Below are 21,266 nucleotides of genomic sequence, written 5' to 3' on the forward strand. Positions count from 1 at the left end.
CGATCTTCAGTAACGATTGGACTTCACTTGCATAAGGGAACACCTTGGACAGCAGTATGGCAAATGTATACTCCTTGTTGCCCTTGATAGCCTGAACACAGGTCTACCATGGATTTGTTGTAATTCAGGATTTGTATGTATCTTTTAAAGAAGAAGTAATAATTTGGAGGGAAAAATGTGAATTTAAGTTTAATACATATTCATTTGTTGTATTGTCTTAGTAACAACATTTTATGTTTATTTTTCTAGCAATCCATTTTGTTTTCTATTAAAAAACAATTCAGTCAGTTTTCTCTGCCTCATTCTGGGCCAGAAATAGTAAAGAATAGTTTCATATTACCTATAATCTTGTAGAATGTGGGTAAGAGAGATCTCTCCAAAAAGAAATGTGAGTAAAGTACTGTTAGGTCCTTAAAACAAGGGAAGGTGTTCATGGAGTTAGAGATCTTTGTTTCACCTTATTTTGTATATCATTTACATCCTGGTACTGATCTGGCATTGGGGTATAAAGCTGAATGGGATATTATTTCTGCCCAGCTTTCAGGTAGTTCAAAGTGAATAGTGTAGCAGTTGGTATCCAAGAGGAGAGAGAGCAGCTGGGATCAAGGGATCAAGGAGGAGCTGAGAGACTCAGCTTCCGTGGTCATGGAAGGCTTTCCGCAGAAGATGGGAACAGCAACAGGCAGAAAAATATGAAAGGGTATTTCAGGTAAAAGGCTTTTTATATTCAGATTCAGTGTAGTAGAAGTGTGGTCTATCTAGAAAACTTTACATAATCATGTTTTACCCAAACACTGATATATAAGGATCAGGAAGAAGTAGAACCATCAAAGGTGTGATTCATGAGATGTGAGGAAAACTAGGGAAAGGATATGAGATATGGTTAGAGATAGAATTTCACCAGTACTTGACTTACTTGGTGCCAATTAGCATTTTGGTCGTAAGTGTCTTCAGTGTCTTTGACCAAATAATAACATTTTTAGTTCGAGAAGTTATCCCTGGGTAGAGATACTTTATGGAAAGAGTCAAACAAAACCAGATGATTTTTTTTTTAAAAAATCATGAATGCTTGCTCAGTTGAGAATTGAACAAAGGGAAATCCTTGCTAGAAATCCTGGTATTTACTTTTTTACAACTTATCATTGATAAATACCTTGAGGCTCTAATGTTAGAAGAGTTTTGTTGAAGGCAAACATCTGAAGGAATGTGTATAATGGTACACATAATTTAAAATATGCTGGATGGGTCTTACCAAAGAAAAGAATAAATAGTTGAAGAAAAATGTTCTGGGCCACCAATATCTGTTACAAGATTGTTGTAAGAAATAATGGCACATATCACTTCTACTCACATTCCATTGGTTAGAACTGGTCATGGGACCATGCTGTTCTGGACAGCCATTCTTAACTGCTTATATGCTTTGTAAGAAAAGTGGATTTTAGTAGGTAGCTGGTTATCCATAACAAAGTTTCTCAAACTTAGCTGCACACTGGAATTTTTTAGGGAGCCTAAAAAATAATGGGGGGTACCGCCTGGGCCTTACCCTCAGACATTCTGATTTAATTATCTGGGGTTCTACCTGGGCATCAGGATTTTCAAAAGTTCCCCAGATTATTCTCTTGTGTAGCCAAGTTTGAGAAGCTCTTGCCACATTAAAGTTTGGTTACTGTGAAAGGTAGTTTAGAGTATTTTCAGGACGATAATGATAGCAACCACCACTTACTGAATACATGCTAGGTTTCTACTATTGTGCTATTGTACTTAAATTATTTCTAACCACAATCCTGCTATCATCCCCATTTTAGAGATGAGGCAACTGCCACAGAAAGAACGTTCACGTAACTATTTCAGGGCCACACAGTTAGTAAATGCCAACACTGGAATTGGAATCTAAGACTTCAAAGCCCACATTCTCTCCTTTTAAGCCACATCATTTTGCAGATGTAAGACTCTATAGCCAGTTTCATTTTTGGCTTTCAGAGTTAGTGATTCTGTAATTACCACATTATTAATATTATTATGGTTGGTGTGATACGTTGTATAACTGGCTCAATTCCCTTTCTACTCCCCCCATCCCATAACCATTTTCTTTGCTATGTTCAGTTCCACCTGGTAAAGAAATGTAATATATTTCCCTACCTCTTGACTTTGGGTCTATCGATGTGAGTTGCTCTGGCCCATGGACCCTTAGTGGTTGTGATGTACCAATAGTTTGAAAAGTATTCATGTGATTAGATTTGTATTCTTACACCCTAGCCACTGCCATAAGAACGTTCCGAGTTACTTTGCTGGTTTGAATAAATAATTGCTGTCTCAAGACATTGAGCTTGGATGGAATACTACTCTGCCGTAAAAAAGAATAAAATTCTGCCATTCACAGCAACATGGATGAACTTAGAGAAAATTACATTATGTGAAATAAGCCAGGCACAGAAAGAAAAATACTGCATGTCCTCACTCATAAGTGGGAGCTAAAAAAAGTAAATTAAAAAAGAGAGAAAGGGGCCGGCCCGGTGGCGCACTGGATAAGTGCGCCGCTTGGGAAGCGCAGCGGCGCTCCCGCCCGAGGGTTCGGATCCCACATACAGACCGGTTCCCACTCACTGGCTGAGCGAGGCGCGGGAGCAACACCGAGGGTTGCGATCCCGTTGCCGGTCCCCGGTCCAGTACGGGGGCAACACTGAGGGTTGCGATCCGTTGCCGGACACGGAAAAAGACAAAAGCCAAAAAAAAAAAAAAGAGAGAGAGAAAGATATAACAATCACAATAATTCGTTTTCAAAAAGAGAGAACAGATCTGAGGCAAAAAAAAAAAACTGAAGTGGGGAAGGGGGAGAGGGACGGGATTTAGTGAGAAATTGGTAAAGGGCCAAAAAAAATGATTACATTGTGATTATACTAATTATCCTAACGAGCATTACATATTACATACAGGTATTTACATTCAGTGCTGGACCCCACAAATATATGCAATCAATTATGTTTCAATTAAAAAAATAGACATTAAGCTTTGGGGTGGTGTATTATACAGCATGTTCATGGCAGTAGTTAACTGCTTAGCTTATAACTTAACTTCTTAAAGTTTCAGCAGAGTGGCCCAATTCTAATATTCCAACCTGTGCTCTAGACAAAGATAAACATTTAGGAAATTAAGGGATTTCTATGTTATTCCGCTAAGATAAAAGAGAGGATAAGATGCTTAAAAAGTAGTTGACCATGGCCAGAGATTGCTTATAAATTGCGCGTTTATAAAGCAAGCACTGGCTGAGGGAATGGAATTCTCATGATTGATTTAGACCTGCACTGTTGGATAGACTTTTTGCAGTTATGGAGATGTTCTAAATTTGTGCTGTCCAATACTGTAACCACTATTCACATACGGCTATTGAACACTTGTCTGTGTTGAATTAGAGTCCATGATTTTATTTTTATTTCTTGCCCTTAAATATAGCACACTGCCGAGTACTTAGTGGGGACCCAGCAAATACCTGGTTGAATTTTATTTAAAAACAGAATTATTGGGCCGGCCCGGTGGCGCACTGGATAGTGCGCCGCTTGGGAAGCGCAGCTGCGCTCCCGTCCGAGGGTTCGGATCCCATATGCAGACCGGTTCCCGCTCACTGGCTGAGCGAGGCGCGGGAGCAACACCGAGGCTTGCGATCCCGTTGCCGGTCCCCGGTCCGGTACGGGGGCAACACTGAGGGTTGCGATCCGTTGCCGGACACGGAAAAAAGACAAAAAAGACAAAATAAATAAATAAATAAATAAAAATAAAAACAGAATTATTGATAATATTTCTTAAGCTGCATTTGAAGCCAAATTTTTGTTTATATATACTTTTTAATTTTTTTTTCAGCTACTAGGCTAGAATAGGTGCTAATCATCGTATGACTATTATCTAATCTCTGTGTGTTCTGTGTTTCATATAGGAATCAGCTGTTGTTTTGAGGAAACTATAGTTTGGAGCTTACCTCATACGGGCTGCTGTCAACCCACTCTCCTCTTTGAGATGACCAGGCTTTCTTTTCTTTTTGTTCGCCCCCCCTACATTTTTTCTTTTTTCTTTTTTCTTTTTTTTTTATTCTGTCTCTGCCCCATTTCCCCTTGTTGATATCACCACCTTATTTTTTGCCCAGCTATTCCTCTTTTCCTTTCTACCTGTTAATCCATAAAAAGAAATACATTTCAGTGTTTTCATTTTCCCCTTTTGAAAAAGAAGATATATTTTCAGGGATTTTTGTAAGGTTCAAGTAAAGTTTTGTTAACACTTTGGTTAAAGTAAAGTTTTAACACTTTTTGTTAACACTATGTAAAGGTCAAGTAAAGTTTTGTTAACAATTTGAGTTTATAAAACAAAATTGAAATTCTGTAGTGATGCTGTGAGTTTGTGTTACTAAAACACTTCAAATAAACATTTCCAATCTATTTGCAAGATTTATCTTACTATTATGTTGCTTATTAAGTGTGTTTTTAGGATTTATTTTATTTTATTCAACAAATGGTCTTTACTACATTTATCCATTAAAGACCAGTAAAACCATTAGAATTTATTTGGAATGTGACATCGTGGTTAGCTGTTTTTGACTTAATAAAAAAGACTACTGATTGCTTTTTATGTATTTCTCTGAAGACTTCATGTTATATGTATGTACTATAAGTTTATGCTGAATTTCTCATCTGGGGACACGTAAATACTGAAATCCTCTCTTAGTATGCCTACTGTTGCATTTGTCTTCTAGAGTTCATTTACCAACCAAGAAAACTTGAAAATGAGCAGCCGACGGAAACGTGCTCCTCCAGTGAAGGTAGATGAGGAAAAGCAGCAACAGCTTCGTTGGAATATGCATGAGGACAGAAGGAATGAACCTCTCACCTTAACTGATGACGAGCACCCCTGTCTGGATTCAGACTCCTCTTCTGCTCATTGCCTCATCCTAGACCATAGTCTAACTGAAGAAGTGGCTCATAGAGGTAAGAAGAGGTGTTTAGCGGCAGTAAGCATCTCAATGTCAATGGAAAAGGAAGAGACTGTTGGGATTTGTTCCCCTTCATCAGTAAAGTTGGATATTGTGATTTCTCCCTATCATTTTGATAATTCTTGGAAAGCATTTCTAGGAGAATTAATTCTTCAGCTTCTTCCTAAACAGAGTTTAATAGAAAATTTTTCCGAAAAGAGTTTTACACTGGTGAGTTCAGAGTCAAGCACTCAGTTCCTGATCTATGTTCATTCGCAATATGAAGATGTAGAGAAACAAGAAAAAGGACACAAAGAACCAACCAATATCTGTGACAAGGGTATTCGAGTGGAATCATCTTTCAGTGGTAAAACGTTAGAAGATTTGGGGTGGCTGCAAAAGAAGAGAAGAATAAAACTTTACCAAAGACCAGAAGGAAATGACATTATCAAGGTACTCAGTTTCTGTGGTGTCTTTTAAAGTTCTTCTACATTGGCAGTCCGTTTTGAAGTTTACTTAGAATAAGGAAGGTCTCAAAAGCCAGCAATTCCAGAGTACACTTTATTTTGGGCTTTCTGTAACTATAAAAAAAAAACGTATGCTACCGGTAATCATTTCTAGACTGTACTTTTTCAAGGGGGTCTTCTTGATTCCTCCTTTTCATCTCTCCTCTCAATGACTTGTTTTGATCTTCATCATCTTTCCCTCTTATCATAGCAATAATTTGACCATTTTCTGTTTCTTATGTTGCCTTTTCAAATCTTTCATCTGCCTTGTCTCTGGAATGGCATGATAAGAAAGCAAATGGAATTCTGTTCTTTACTGCCTCAGAATTAAGTAGTAATCTGGCATATAAGCCCCTCCTTTGATAGGCCCTTGAGCCTAATCCCTTATCACTCTGCTTTTTATTTTGTCCCAGAAATTCCAAACTGATTTGTTTCCTACACATACCCTCTTTCTTTCTGCATCATGCTTTTGCTTTAACAGTGTTCTGTGCTTTTCTTCCCTGATAACCTCTGGCCTTTCTTTAATAATCAGTTCAGCATTTATTTAATCCAGGGAGATCTTTTCCTAAACTCCATGAGTAGTGTTATGTGCCCTCCTCCCAGAATACCTGATGCATATTTTTATTTTTGCCTTGGCCACTTGTAGTGTATTTACATTTTAGATCTTTATTCTTTCTAGACTATGAAGCCTTTCGTCTTCACAGCCTAGTAGAGCACCTGGTACCTAACAGATTTTTCAGTAAATGAATGAGTGAATTTGTATTCATTTCAAGCTCTGCCATTCACTAGCCATGTGAATCATTTAAATGCTCTAATTTCTGGGGCCGGCCCGGTGGCGCACTGTTACAGTGCGCCGCTTGGGAGCGCGGTGGCGCTCCCGCCGAGGGTTCGGATCCCACATACAGACCGGCTGCTCACTGGCTGAGCAAGGTGCGGACGCAGCACCGAGGGTTGCGATCCCATTGCCGGTCCCGGTCCGGTACGGGCGTGACACTGAGGGTTGCGATCCGTTGCCGGTCACGAAAAAAAGACAAAAAGGAAAAATAAAAAATAAAAAAAATAAATGCTCTAATTTCAGCTTCTTCCTGTATGATATATACATAATACCCATTGTCCTTACCTCACAGAATTGTATTAAAAACCAGGTGAGATATGTAAGTAAATGTGCTTTGTCAACTATGAAGTAGGTTAACATGCCTTCATGCTAAAACTTGAAAAGAAATTCTAAAATGTTAGATTCAGCCTTGTTTAACTGGAAACTATCTCATACATTTCTTGCATTAAAAATTAATTGCACCAATAGCCCTATGTATAGCTTCAGAATTGATAGGAGAGGAGAAAATTTAGAAACATTAGATTGCAATTAATACTTCCCTTGACAATTAAACCATAACCAAGCATTGCCTCTCTTTACTGATTGCAAGTGCCAAAATTGTAGCTCAGTGATAACAAGTATGTAAGAATTCATGGCTTGTATATCTGTATTCTATCCACCTCCCTACAAACCATGTCTTGATCTATTCTGTTTTTCCTCCTCTTAATTTTTATAAATATATGAAGATTTATTGCTGCTGTAGTAAGACATCTCCAGATGAACACAAGGCAGGGTACAAATAATAATAGAATATAATCTTTCTCACTCATTCCTGGATAATGCTGGTGAATTCTTGTTCTTTAGTGAAAGCATATGAGAATCTCAGTGATTAGGGAGTCAGGTCCAAGATAGTCTGGGGAAATGGAAACTAACAGTTATTGAGTGTTTACCATTAGATACTTTAAAATTGTATTATTTAGGCTAGGATTCTCTCTGTTTTGTAAATGAGAACATTTGGGTCAAAATAAATCAGTTATTTTCCTTTAGTTTGTTTAGCTCCCAAATATCAATGCCAGTATTCAAATTCAAGTATTTCTACTGCAAAGCTTCATACTACATTGCTTCACTAGAATCAAGATACTTAACATTGACTAAGGTCTGTTTACCTATACATTTTAGTGCTGATCCAGTAATAAGGATTCCCAAATTTAACTGTGCATAAGAATCCTAGCATATACATCAGAATCTTCTGGGGAAATCTGTATTTTTAACAAACTTCAGTGATATTCTCATGCTCATCAGATTTGGAAATCATTGATTTGGTGGGTAGAATTAGGTTTTCTCACCACATTCTCCCAGGTTTGATTCCAATTAGGGAAGTATTTTTATTCATCAACTTCAATAGTGCATTGCGCATAGTATGCACTGTTGTTTCTAGAACAAATTTGTTATTGAAAATGAACATAATGTGAGGAAGATTTGGTAAATATTTAGTGTTTGTGGGGCAAATATTGTGAATACCTTTAAAAATGGTGATGCTAAAAATTTTTTTCTTATGTCCCTCATAAAGAATGGTATATTCCAATTAAAATTATTTTTATGTTTATTAATTCTTTGTAGGTTGGAATTTATCTTTTGGAAGCTGGCCTAGCAAAACTAGACTTTTTAAGTGATGCAAATTCAAGAATGAAAAAGTTCAATCAGCTCATGAAGAGAGTGATGGAAAAGTTATACAATTTTGTTATTCCAGGTAATTTTGAAAGTGAACTTAAAAATTGCTGTTTCTCAGGTGTTGTGGGTTTTTCCTTTAACTCCTAGACATAACCAGAAAAACAGCTAATAAAATCATAATAAAAATTAGGGCTGACAAGTTAGCTCAGTTGATAGAGCACAGTGTTGTAATACCCAAGTCAAAGGTTTACATACTTGTACAGGCCAGCCACCAAAATAATAAATAAATAAATAGATCAATAGATAAATATTAAATGACCTTTATAAAGTCACTATATGAGAAAGTTATACTTATCTAAAATGCCCCTACTAATACAATTGTTTCTTTATTTGCTTAACACTGTGCTTAGCTTATAGTAAGTAAAGAAGTGTTTGTGGAGTCAATATGGAAGTCAAAGGCAGAGTCTAAAGGGATCTGAGCTGGTTGGAATTTTTACGTTATTCCTGTGCTTTTATTTTGTCATGGCCGGAGATTTTTTGGCTGGCCTTTATTCCACCTCTCCTTTGCAGTCTGACAAATAATCTCAAGAGTCTGGTTTCCATACAGACCAAATAACTTTGCTTCCTTTCTTGGCAACACATTGCATCCTCTGTCAGGACTGCAGTTTCAGAGTTGTCTGCCATTGGTCACCAAGAGAGAGTATGGATGGCTTAGTGCAGCCCATCAACACACTGGAAAAATGTCTCAAATTATCCAAGTTCCACTCATGTCAGGTCAGCATTATTTCAGATGCAAATTATAGAACATTTTTATATGGAAATATTTGTGAAATCAATTTTTAAGCTTGGTTGTTGAGTTGTTTCTATGGTGCATTCTTTGCAAAGCTTCATGATATTAGTAAAAGTAAATCCTTTTCCAAGTTAAGAGACTTAAAAGAAAAATCTCCGGTTGTAGAATTGTAAGGAATACTTTCAAGTGCATAAAAACTTTAAGGTATGGTAAGAATCCCATTGTTCTGCCTTTTAAAAGTAATGCAGTTTAAACCTTTTAAGCATGATTTCTAAGGAAAACTTCAAATTTAGTTATAAATACTAGATTATATAAATACAGTAACAGTCTGAAATAACCAAACGTATAACTATTCATTAGTTGTGAAGTTTTGAAAATTCTACATGGCATACTTTTTATTGAAAAGGGTAAGTTATGTATTTTTTTCATGTGATTTTTTAAAAATTCTAGAGCTTATCAGGTATGTCATATTAAAAGTATATAGGCCTCTTTGAAAGTGATTCAGAAATGGCTCACTTTTTTACCTTTGAAGAGTTGTTTTTAATAGAGATTTATGAGCTGAAAAGAGTTAGTAAATATGTTCAAGGTTTTTATTTTTCATGTTATAGCGAACATGAGTCGTCTTCTACAGAATAATTGTGCCCTCCAAATAGACCTGATATTCTTACAAATTGTATTAATAGCTTACACACTTATCTCCTAAATGGCTGCAGCTACCTTTTTTGCCAATGCCTATTCTTTTTTAGCATAAGAAACAGAGTGGGAACGCTTATCTTATTAGGCATAGAAAAATTATGTCTGCATATGGATATTTTATGTTAAGATATAAAAGTGAAATAAGTTATCCTTCTATAAACTGCAAAATATAGTCACATTCAGTTCCACAAATGTTTATTAAACATCCACAATAGGCAAGTCACGTGTCAGCTTTTCTGAGGGGATGTAAAAATGAAAGACTTTACCTTTGCCATCACTGGGGAGAGGAGAAGTACACATAAATGATTGTAGTACCAGATAGTTTGCAATGTGCAGCTATGTTCAAAGCATAAAAGTACTGTATGAACACAGAGGAGAACATTAATTCCAGCCAGGGAAAACAAAAGAAAATGCCATGGAAAAAAGTAGCCATTGAACTGTCTTAAAGAATGGATGGATAGATTTTTGGGTCAGTGAAGAATTAAGGATAGGGCCTTCCAGTCACAAAACACTGGGCAGGGTACCAGAGTTGGGCGAATGCATGGTATGTTCCTAGAATAAGAATTGCTTGTAGTTATCAAAGGTGAATAGGGTCTTGAAAACATTTGTTTGTGTGTACAGATGTGTTGGAAGAGGATGAGGAGGATTCAGAGAGTGAGCCAGAGGGACAGGACATTGATGAGCTCTACCACTTTGTGAAGCGAACACATCAGCAAGAAACACGGTCCATCCATGTGGATGTCCAGCATCCTGCACTAATCCCTGTGTTGAGACCCTACCAGAGAGAGGCTGTCAATTGGATGCTACAACAAGAGCATTTCAGAAGCACTCCTGCTGGTGGCAAGTATAATATGCTTAAATAAAGGCAAATTGATTGGAGAGATAAGAAAGATAATTAGGGTGTGAGTGAAATCGATCATTAAACAAAGTATATTGAAAAGATAAGATAAAATGAGTGTTACCATGAATACAATTATTTTCTAAGAATTCCTCAAAATTGAAATCTAGAATTCATTTTTGAATTTCCTCATTCATAGAACTTGAACTGTTTCTTTTTCCAGCAAAAACAAAGACTGCCTTGATTAGAATTTTTAAAAACCAAGGAATTTGTTTACATGCCTTTCCAACTAAGAATTGCTTTTAGAACCTGATCAGATGGAAATCTTGCTAATCATCTGCAAGAATCTTTTCACAATTTGATGATAAATGTTAGTAAAAGAAAGCAAATTTAGAAAAGTAGGAGACTTATTTAATTTTACTAGATTCACATTTTTTCTTTACCCCACAGAATAAGTAATAAAACAAAACAGCATGTTCAGTGTTTTTATGAAAGTAGTAGATTTATGGAAGGCATTTATGCTACTTTTTATTACTTTATGTCTTTAAAGAGATAGGCACAAGATGAAATTTTTACATGATTTTAGGAAATAAGGTGTTGACTATTTCTCATTCCTCCTATGTAGATTTATTTTAGTTAGTGAAGAATATCTCTTACGTATTTCTCCCATGCGTTCCAGTTTATACTTTCTTATTCAACAAACTCTTTTTTTTTTTTTAACTTTTCATTTTGGACAATCAGTATCAATTGATAGCCAATATTATTTCTTCCTACCCCTCATGAACCCATTGGCTAACTTACTTTGAAGTAAATACCGTATATCTTATCATCATTTTATATATTAGTATTTCAATTTGTTTCATTGAAAGATAAGGGTTCTCTTAAATAAGTACAAAAATATATAATGACTTTTAAAACCCAGTAAGTCCTTTTAATATAACCAATCTCTTTTCCTCCTTCCCTCCCTCCCCTCTTTCCTCTATTTCTCTCTCCCCCCTTTCTGTCTCCCCTCTCACGCCCCAGTCTTTCTCTCTCTCTCTCTCTCGCTCTCGCTCTCGTATAAACACACACTTCAAATCTGAAATCAAATGACATCCTTACATTAGAATTGGTTGCTATCGCTTAAGTTTCTTTCAGTCCATAGTTTTTATCTCCTATCTCTTACTCTCTTTTTTCTTTATAATTATTTGTTGAAGAAATTGTTAGTTCTGTAGAGTTTCCCACAGACTGGTTATTTTTTCTCCAAAATGAAATATTTTTTCTTTGGCTAGATAATTTTATTAAGGTATAACTTACTTACAGTAAAATGTACCAATCTTAAGGGCAGTTTGATGAATTTTGACAAAATCTGTGCATCTGTGTAACCAGCAACCCAGTTAAGACATAGAACTAGACTATCCCCAAAGTAGCCACTAGTCACATATGGTTCTTGAGAGTTGAAATATGGCTGTCCAAATTGAGATGTGCTGTTAGTTTAAAAATATACATTGGATTTTAAATAGTATACCCCTGCAAAAGGAAACAATCTAAAATATCTAATTAATAATTTTTATATTGATTACATGTTGAAATGACAATATTTTGGTTATATTGGGATAAATAAAATACACTGTTAAAATTAATTTCACCTTTTTTTAAATATAACTACTACGAGTGTAAAATTACACATATGGTTTATGTTATATTTCTATCAGACAGGGCTGTTGTAAAATATTTCCATCATCTCAGAAAGTTCCTTTATGGCCTAGTCATTCTATCTGTTTATCTGTATTCCTACTAAATCTATTAATCTCTTAAAAAGGCAACAAAAAATTCCTTGCTGTTTCATGGTGGGTAGAGACATGTTTCCTATTTGGCAGTTGATTTAACTAAGTTAAAATATGAAGGGGAAGGATATTGGAAGATTCTTGTCGAAACAAACTCAGTACTTCAGTGTTATAGCTTTAAATATTTTTTCCTCAGTTAAGTATAAGCCTTTCCTCCTACTCTTAGACCTATAGAAGAAGTCACGTCTGATTTAGGTAAATGTATTAGACTAATAGCATATGTCTATTGAGTTATTTAAAGACTTCATCCAACTTCTTGAAGAATTTGTAAAAGATAAGCTACTTTCCTTTATCAGGTAGGAGTTGGCTGTATGTGTTAGTTTTCTTTTCTTGCTAATCCTCTATAATTTGCTGCACTTTGCTTTTCTGTCTTATAACTTGTTTATGTGGATTTGTGCCCAAAGCGAGGGAAGCTAAAGAATTATGTAAGAAAAGAATTAGAAGGATCCTTAGACTTTTACCCATATGTTAAATATGTGGCTTTTCCTGCATGAGACTTCTCAAGAATATGGGTCTTTTGAATCAGTGTCTCAGGGAATCCTGACAGTTAATTTATTTTTATTTTAATGTGATTATCTGACAGAAAGGAAAACAAACAAAAACTTATTCTTATGGTAATATTTTTCTTTAGAAAGTGCGCTGCACATCTTATGGCGAGAGATTGTTACATCTGAGGGTTTGAAACTCTACTATAATCCATACACAGGCTGGTAAGGCAAAATTTTATTTATATGGTTGATGTGAAAATTAAATATAATGAAAAACTGTATGTGATTAGTAGCCTGTCTTTAGCCTTGGCAGTACCTCAAGAGGGAATTCTAAGTTAAAGTCTTGCTCAACATTTTTATAAATAGGATAAACTTAGAATTAATAGCACTAGTCATTTTTCAGTAAGTGGATACAGAATAATAAACATAAGATACTTAGTTACCGAGATTTTATTAAAAAGAGATTACTATTATTATAAGTAAAAATGTTATCTTGTTTTTTATGGGCCAGTTTTTTAGGAATCAGTAATTATTGCCTTTCATATTTTTTTAATTTACAGATTCATAAAGGTCACAGAAAGGAGGGAGACTTGTTTCCTTTAAATTATAGAAGAGAAAAAATGATGGGTATTTACCAATACAACTCTTATTTCTGCAGACTTAGTTGTCTGCTTAGGCAGTTTTTTGATTATCATGGTTCTTATATTCATAATCTAGGGATTTGAAGTTTTTTTACCCTAAAATATAGTTTCAATAAACTTATACTTTCATGCATTTCTTCCAGTTCTATTTAGGAAAAGTGATTAGGAACAGTATAATTTTTATCTACATTTTTATGATGTGTTTTTGTTTTTGTTTTTGTTTTTTTTACCTTTAGCATCATCCGTGAGTACCCAAATTCTGGGCCACAGTTGCTTGGTGGAATCTTAGCAGATGAGATGGGTCTTGGAAAGACAGTGGAGGTTTTGGCTCTGATTCTAACACATACTCGACAAGATGTCAAACAAGATGCTCTGACTCTTCCTGAGGTAGGAGGAGTACTGTAGGGCTTGGGGAAGCAGGGGACATATGTTCTCAAAAAGTATCATATGTTGAACATTTGCTTGGCACTTACGTCAACACTTTCTGTTCACTCTGTAGCTAAAGATTTATATTAGTGATTGGTTAACTCCAAATGGACACAGAGAAGGTGATGTTTGTGACCCAGCAGGGTTTCTTTTTTTTTTTTGGCCAACTAGGAAGGGGATATGTAGTCACTTACGAAGCTTTCTTCTAGTTGGCAGAGAAACTGCATTATGAAAGTGCTATTGACTCCTCAAATGTTTTGTCAGTACTACAAGCCTTCATATTACCACTAAATAATTTTTTTTTTCCTTTTTGTCTTTTTTTCGTGTCCGGCAACGGATCGCAACCCTCAGTGTCGCGCCCGTACTGGACCGGGACCAGCAACGGGATCGCAACCCTCGGTGCTGCGCCCACACCTCACTCAGCCAGTGAGTGGGAACCGGTCTGTATGTGGGATCCGAACCCTCATCGGGAGCGCCACCGCGCTCCCAAGTGGCGCACTGTAGCAGTGCGCCACCGGGCCAGCCCTACCACTAAATAAGTTAAAGAGCTATTTTTAAAAATCGTACAAGTTTCAGATGTGTAAATCTTAGAATATAATAATGAGGACTTTGATAAAGGATAGGTATGTTAATAAATAGATTGCTATATGAAACAAACTCTTAAGTCCTTGTCCCAAAGTATATAGTTGTGTTTAAAAATATGAATTTTATTCCCAACACAAAGAGGTGACAAATGTTTGAAGTAGTGGATATTAATTACTCTGATATGATCATTGCACACTGAATAAATGTACTCAAATAGCTCATTTGTATTACTCCATAAATATATGCAGTTTTCATGGGTCAATTAAGAAAAAAGAAAAAGAAAAAATAATGGAAGACAGAAGTAGATTAAAGGTTAACAGAAACCAGGGAGAAGGAATAATGTGAAGTTATTGCTTAATGGGTCCAGAGTTTATGTTTAGGATGACAAAAAAGTTTTGGTAATTGATAGAAGTGATCGTCACACAGCATAGGGAATGTAATTAATGTTTAAAAATTATTAAATTGGCTAATCTTATGTTATATATACTTAACCACAATAAAAAAAAACCTAGCATAGAGCTTTGCACATAGTAGGCCTGCAATAAATGCCTTTTTCCTATTTTTATATATATTTATATAAATTTTAGAGTTTACCAACAAACAAACAAAAACCCATCACTGAGGCAAATATACTTTATACTGCATATTTTCCAGTGATGGACTCTGAAATCAGCACATTAAATCCTACTGAAATGAGGCCACTAGTTAAGGGTATAACTAATTAATTACCTCTAGGGCCCCCCAGGCTTTACAGCCTTAGTGATTATATGATTTTCAATAGGGTCAAGTTTGCAAAATTAGCCTTTCAGATTTGAGCAGTGAATAGGAAAAAAAAAAATCTTTTTTTTTTTTTGTAGAAAAATGACTTACATAACTTTAACTTTCAGTAACTTCTTTTTGGGATTTTCTATTCGTTGCCTATTTGAATTACAAGTTATTATTTTCAATATTATAAATTCAGTGGGTTAATTCTATATTTAAATATGCCTTAAAAAGTTAATTTCAGAAGTTCCACATTTAACATTTTGGTAATTTAAGATAATATACACAATTTTCAAAAGTGATGACTAGCTATAAGCTCGGAAATAAAAAATAAGGTATGTCTGTATCTATAGCGTATTTTGCCCTTTTTAAATATTTTTTTCACAACTGTTTTGCATTTTCTTAGTAGGAGGGTTAATTTTAAAAAGCAATTCAGAATACTGAAAGCAAAACACTATGTGACTACTGAATGTTGTTTATATAAGGGAAAAGTGGTGAATTATTTCATTCCATCGCATCGTTTTGGAGGAAAAGTAAAAGACATAGAAACCCAGAATATGGAATTTGAACCAAAAGAAAAAGTTCACTGCCCCCGTAAGTATGTCATCTGTTAAAAAAAATACCCTCTTATAAGTTATCTTTGTTATAGTTCTTGTAGTTCTTAGAGATTATCTTGTAATTGTTGCAAATGATTGTTTTTACAGTTGTTTATGCTTTGCATAAATAGATTCAATTACGAGTCATAATATCTTAACAAAAGAATCCAGGTGGTTCTTGCTCAGTCTGTTACATTTAAATTTCTTTAGCTTACAGTTTAAACCAGACTGTATTCATCCTCAAGTAGAACAACTTCAAATTATTTTAGCAAATGAGTGTTGCCCTTACTAATGATACCCTATATTTAGATAATTTTGAGAGCTTTCTTTTATAATTTGAAATGATTTTTTGTAAGATTAACAAATTAACATGAATAACTCTTCCTTAAATTATTTGTATTACAGTAATTTATTTCTTAATGTTTTGAGATACTTTGTTACATATTATTCAAGATGGCACAAGACTGCAATAAATCTTTCATGTATTTTTTTCTTAACTTGGTCCTCAATGCAGATTAAGATTAACTGAGTTTTACTTTCTTTTTATTTTAATTCTTTTGACTGAATTAGTATAATCCTTTTGCATTTAGCTACACGTGTGATGATCCTGACAGCTGTGAAAGAAATGAATGGAAAAAAAGGAGTTTCCATCCTTTCCATCTATAAGTATGTCAGTTCTATATATAGATATGATGTTCAACGGAACAGGAATCTTCTGAAACGGATGCTGAAATGTTTAATTTTCGAAGGTCTTGTGAAACGGATCAAAGGCCATGGTTTTTCTGGGACTTTTACATTGGGAAAGAATTACAAGGAAGAGGATATATGTGATAAAACAAAAAAACAGGTAACAGCTTAAGTTAAGTTCTATTAAGTACCTATATGTGATGCCTTACAAAATAAATTGATAAGATATAAAACAAACTAGTTAGGAAAAGCACTTTTAGCTATGACTTACGTTTTTTACTTTCTGAATATAAGCTCTAGGAGAATAGAAACTTTATTTTGGTTATCATTTAACGCAGAGAAGAGTGCTTCACACTTAACAGGTACTGAGTAAATATTTATCGAATGAATTATAAAATTAGTTGGTTAAGCATACTATAGAGTTTAAAACATCTCTTCTTATTGTGCTACTGTCAGCAGTTAAAAAGTTTGTTCCAGATTTGAAAAACATTATAAGACCTTAAATTTGCATAGTACTTTAAATGCATTTTGAATATTTTATATAAATTCTCATTTTCCCCATGTCATCATCTTATCAAATTTTTACATTTTGTTATAAAACTCTTGTTGGGCCAATAATTTCAAGTTGCTTTTAGTAAAATAATTGTAATATTTGCAAACATAAATCAAGAAAAGACTAGTGATAACAAGTCAAAATGTTGAGCTGTCAACTTGGCATCTGAAAGAAATAGCAGACATAAAAATTTATTTCCTGGAATGGGGAGTCTCCAATATAATGCGCAGGCAGCATACGAAAATCTCCAATTAATGCTATTGGTATTGGTTCTGTGCTAAGTGTTTTGATTCCTCTGTTCAGCCTCAGCTCTGACATCACTTGGAGAAAGCCATCCCTATCACCTGCCTCCCCGTCACACCCCACTATGTAATGGGGTTACTTCAAAATGTTCAGGGCAAAATTTGTATTATCTTTTAATTGTGTTTTTCCATCGACGTTTTGACATACTTTCACATATAGTGCTCTGAAGCATGCCTATAGCATCATTTTACCTATTACTGTTCTCACTTTTCCAGGGGCCAACTGCTGTGCATATTTCTATCCCTACCACTTAACAGCACTGGCACAGAATTGGCATTCAATAAATAATTGCAAAAGAGGACACAGGTAGAAAGGAGAAGGAAAGAAGGAATTTATTTGCTAATTGCAGTAACAAGTAACCTAACTTTTCCTTTCTTTGGGTGCTATATTTTAGTACTTGGTATTTTTTGCAATTGCTCTAGTTTGTATATTTATGTACTGTAAACTACTAGTTTTTTTATTTATTTAGGCACACTATAAATTATAACAGGTTAGTTCCAAAAAGACGGCAGCTTCCTTTGTCTTTCTAACCTTTATTCTTTCCAAATTTTATTGGTACAGTAGTAGAGCCTTCATTTTGGGGGGTCTGCAGACTACAGGGCAGATTGGAAGCCACTTATCAGGAGTAATTCTCAGGGAAAAAAGTAGCAAAGACTGGCCGCTGGATTTTTATGTAAAGCACACACATAGAGTCGGGAGTTTAATTTCAGAAATGTAACTATGTTGAAATACATTAATTAAGTATTTTTTCATAGGCAGTAGGGAGTCCAAGGAAATTTCAGAAAGAATCCAGAAAATCAGGGAACAAGGACACAGATTCTGAATACTTGCCATCAAACACCTCTGATGATGATGATGATCCTTACTGTTATTATTATAAGACCAGGAGAAATCGTAGTAAATTGAGGAAAAAGCCTATTCCATCTACAAAAAAAGGAAAGAGTCAGCCTAACAACAATTCTGATCCACAAGGTCACTGTCCAGCTACCAGTGACTCTGGAATTACTGATGTTACCATGTCTAAAAGTATATGTGTCTCTGAAGTCAAGCAAGAACATAAAGCAAAGGACTATGCTGAATTTCCAAACCCTGCTGATAGTGATGTGCCACATTCTAATATCATGAATCCCTATAATACCTCTGATTATCGCTTTGAGTGCATATGTGGTGAACTTGACCAGATAGACTGTAAGCCTCGCGTTCAGTGCCTGAAATGCAACTTGTGGCAGCATGCAAAATGTGTGAATTATGAAGAGAAGAATCTGAAGATTAAGCCTTTTTACTGCCCCCATTGCCTTGTTGCAATGGAGCCAGTATCAACAAGAGCAACTCTGATCATCTCTCCAAGTTCCATCTGTCATCAATGGGTGGATGAGATCAACAGGCATGTGAGGTCATCATCTCTTCGAGTCTTGGTAAGGCAGTTTTGGCTAAAGAGGGATAGAAGAATTTAAAGTTTTGCTTTTTCATGATAATTTTTATTGTATTTGTTGTTTTATTGTTTATACTAAAAATTAACGTAATGATAATAGTAATTTTAAATCAGAATATGAAGAGAAATTGGGAATAAGAAATAGAACACTGGAGTGTTTATTCTTTTCTGACATCAGAATTTCAGAAGTTAAAACACTTTGAGTATAAAGATACAAACGCTTTTTTAAAAAATTCTTGATTACATGAATGAAAAAGGCATGGTATAAGCATTTGCACTCTCAGAGACAAATGCAATCCAAAAGGCAGTGTTGTGTAATAGTAGCTACTTACCTGACCTGCCACGTCTTAGCTCCAGAATTGCCTCTGAAGCCTCAGTTACCTCATCTGTAATATAAAAATTTACTCATTCTGCAAATATTTATTGAGCATCTATTATGTGCCAGGAACTATGCTAAGTTCTGAAAATAGTATCCAGTCATAGACTTGTTGTGAAGATTAAATGATTTGATAAAGTGCTGGCACATAGTAAGTGCTTATTTAGTCCAGTTGTTTACTAATATTAGTACCCTTCCCTACTTTTGTTCTTCCTTCTTTCTACACAAATGTTACTAAGGGTTTTCCTGCAGTCAGATGTTCTACCCCTGAGCTATGGCCCCTACTGAGGGTTTTCTGTATTTCATCCATTCTCATGGGTATGGAGCTTTGTTCTGTGTGGGTAGGCAAACCTTGGTTTGATTCTTAGTTCTGTCAGTTTTGAGCATGTCACTTTATGTTTATGTGTGGGATAGGAATAAAAACAACTATTAACAGAATTGTTGAAGTTTGGCGATAATGCTTAGCACAGTGTCTGAAGCATAAAAGGCATTTCATAAATTATAGCTCCTACTGTTCTACTTTTTCATATCATTGTGCTTTTTGCAGATGCTGTTGATTCTATGTACCTCTAGTCTTTTTCCCCTTTTTCCATCTGTGAGAATTCCTAAGTGTTCTTTAAGATATACCTCAAATTTTAACTCCTCTGAATTCACCTTCTCAGCTATAGAATTGGTCTTTTTGCTGTGATGCTAGCACATTTATTTCTGTTACATTTCATGTCACATTACTTATGTTATAAATCTTCCACACTAAAATGTGTCTTTCTCCAGATAGATATGATATCTGTCTCATAGCATGTGTGGTCCTAAGCAAATAGAAAGGGCTTAGTAAGGGTATAAATGATGAATATTTCACTGGTCTTCGATGAGCCTTTCTGCAATAACTATGTCTGTGCTGATTATTTCCTAGGTATATCAAGGAGTGAAGAAAGATGGCTTTTTACAGCCTCATTTTTTGGCAGAGCAGGATATAGTTATCATTACCTACGATGTCCTTCGCTCAGAACTAAACTATGTTGATATCCCACATAGCAATAGTGAGGATGGGCGTCGCCTACGGAACCAGAAGCGCTATATGGCTATTCCCAGCCCCCTAGTAGCTGTGGAATGGTGGAGGATTTGCCTCGATGAAGCTCAGATGGTTGAATGTCCTGCAGTAAAAGTAAGAGTTTCTGCAAAATCTTTTGAGGGCTGGGTAGGAAAAAGGAGAGGGATTAGGGGAAATTGAATAGTTTAATAGTTTAAGCATAGTTAACCCATAGTATTGATATTGGTCAATAGTTTGCTGTTAAAAACTCTACATGTGATTTTCTCTTGTGCTGTGAACTACATAACCCTTTGGAATTATTTTGGTACTCTGTGAGTCAATGCTCATATATATTTGGATAAGATGTCAGTTTATGCATTATGCAGGTCAAAGTAAATTGTGCCTAGGGACTTTTATAAGTATTTCTTCTAACTGGAAGGCTTATCATGTAGGCTCTGATAGCTGTGAGCCAAAGTAGACTTTGGCAGTTTTTTTCATCAGAGACCAAATGGTAACAGAAAATGCTACTTTAGAAGATAGAATTTTGATTCAGCCTTTATTTGTTATATGTCTTTATTCTGTCATCTTCGGCCAGTCTGTAATCTGGACTGAATTTATGAATCATATCTATCAGCGCTGTAGTTTACATCTGGAGGATGGAGTGGTATGGGGAATGTATCAGTTATTCAGGGAGCTTTTTCTATGATGCTTGAACTACCCCTCCATTTCAAGGGGATATATGGCAGCCTTCTACTGATTAGAACCACTGTACTGAAAGATTGAATATGACATTCCACATTGAATGTGGTAACTATTAAATAAAAGCAGGTGTGTCTCATCTGAAGTGTAGCTTCTTGCAGGCCATTTTCATAAGTGTATGCCTGACTTCTGCATTATTCCTGTGTCTTTTTTTGTTTGTTTTTATTTCATATTTTTTTCTCATCAGGCTGCAGAAATGGCCCAGCGTTTGAGTGGGATTAATCGGTGGTGCATCAGTGGTACTCCAGTACAGAGAGGATTGGAGGGTAACGAATGATTTCCTCACATATTGCATGAATTTGAAAAGCTTAAATTTTTTGAAGAAAAAGTATTTTTATGATTAACCTTTGTTGAAATCCTTACTTAAGTGATTACACGTGTATTTATAGTTGACTCCAAATAGTTTCAAGCATTTATCTTTTTAAGTGGAACTTGGGTGATTTTTCTGTTTGTATACATGAGGACAAATATACAGTGAGTAATCCCGTTGTCTTAAGTTGAGCAATTACTGTGCTTACCTAAACAGTGTAGATACA

At 35.3% G+C, this 21,266-nt stretch overlaps 1 protein-coding gene across 1 annotated transcript in view; it reads left to right on the top strand.

Moving 5' to 3' along the window:
• The window catches only part of SHPRH (SNF2 histone linker PHD RING helicase, E3 ubiquitin protein ligase), a 91,307-nt gene that overhangs the window by 1,452 nt on the left and 68,589 nt on the right, over positions 1–21,266 (top strand). Inside the window, exons 2-11 of the mRNA XM_008576630.1 lie at positions 4,739–5,407; positions 7,895–8,024; positions 10,053–10,271; positions 12,727–12,805; positions 13,461–13,611; positions 15,483–15,591; positions 16,184–16,440; positions 17,892–18,551; positions 19,855–20,106; positions 20,918–20,996. Of these exons, the coding sequence (XP_008574852.1) occupies positions 4,769–5,407; positions 7,895–8,024; positions 10,053–10,271; positions 12,727–12,805; positions 13,461–13,611; positions 15,483–15,591; positions 16,184–16,440; positions 17,892–18,551; positions 19,855–20,106; positions 20,918–20,996 (2,575 nt within the window). The 5' untranslated portion in view covers positions 4,739–4,768. The remainder of the gene's footprint in view (positions 1–4,738; positions 5,408–7,894; positions 8,025–10,052; positions 10,272–12,726; positions 12,806–13,460; positions 13,612–15,482; positions 15,592–16,183; positions 16,441–17,891; positions 18,552–19,854; positions 20,107–20,917; positions 20,997–21,266) is intronic.

Source organism: Galeopterus variegatus, unplaced genomic scaffold, assembly GCF_000696425.1.
Source record: "Galeopterus variegatus unplaced genomic scaffold, G_variegatus-3.0.2 Scaffold1378, whole genome shotgun sequence".
Lineage (NCBI taxonomy): Eukaryota > Metazoa > Chordata > Mammalia > Dermoptera > Cynocephalidae > Galeopterus > Galeopterus variegatus.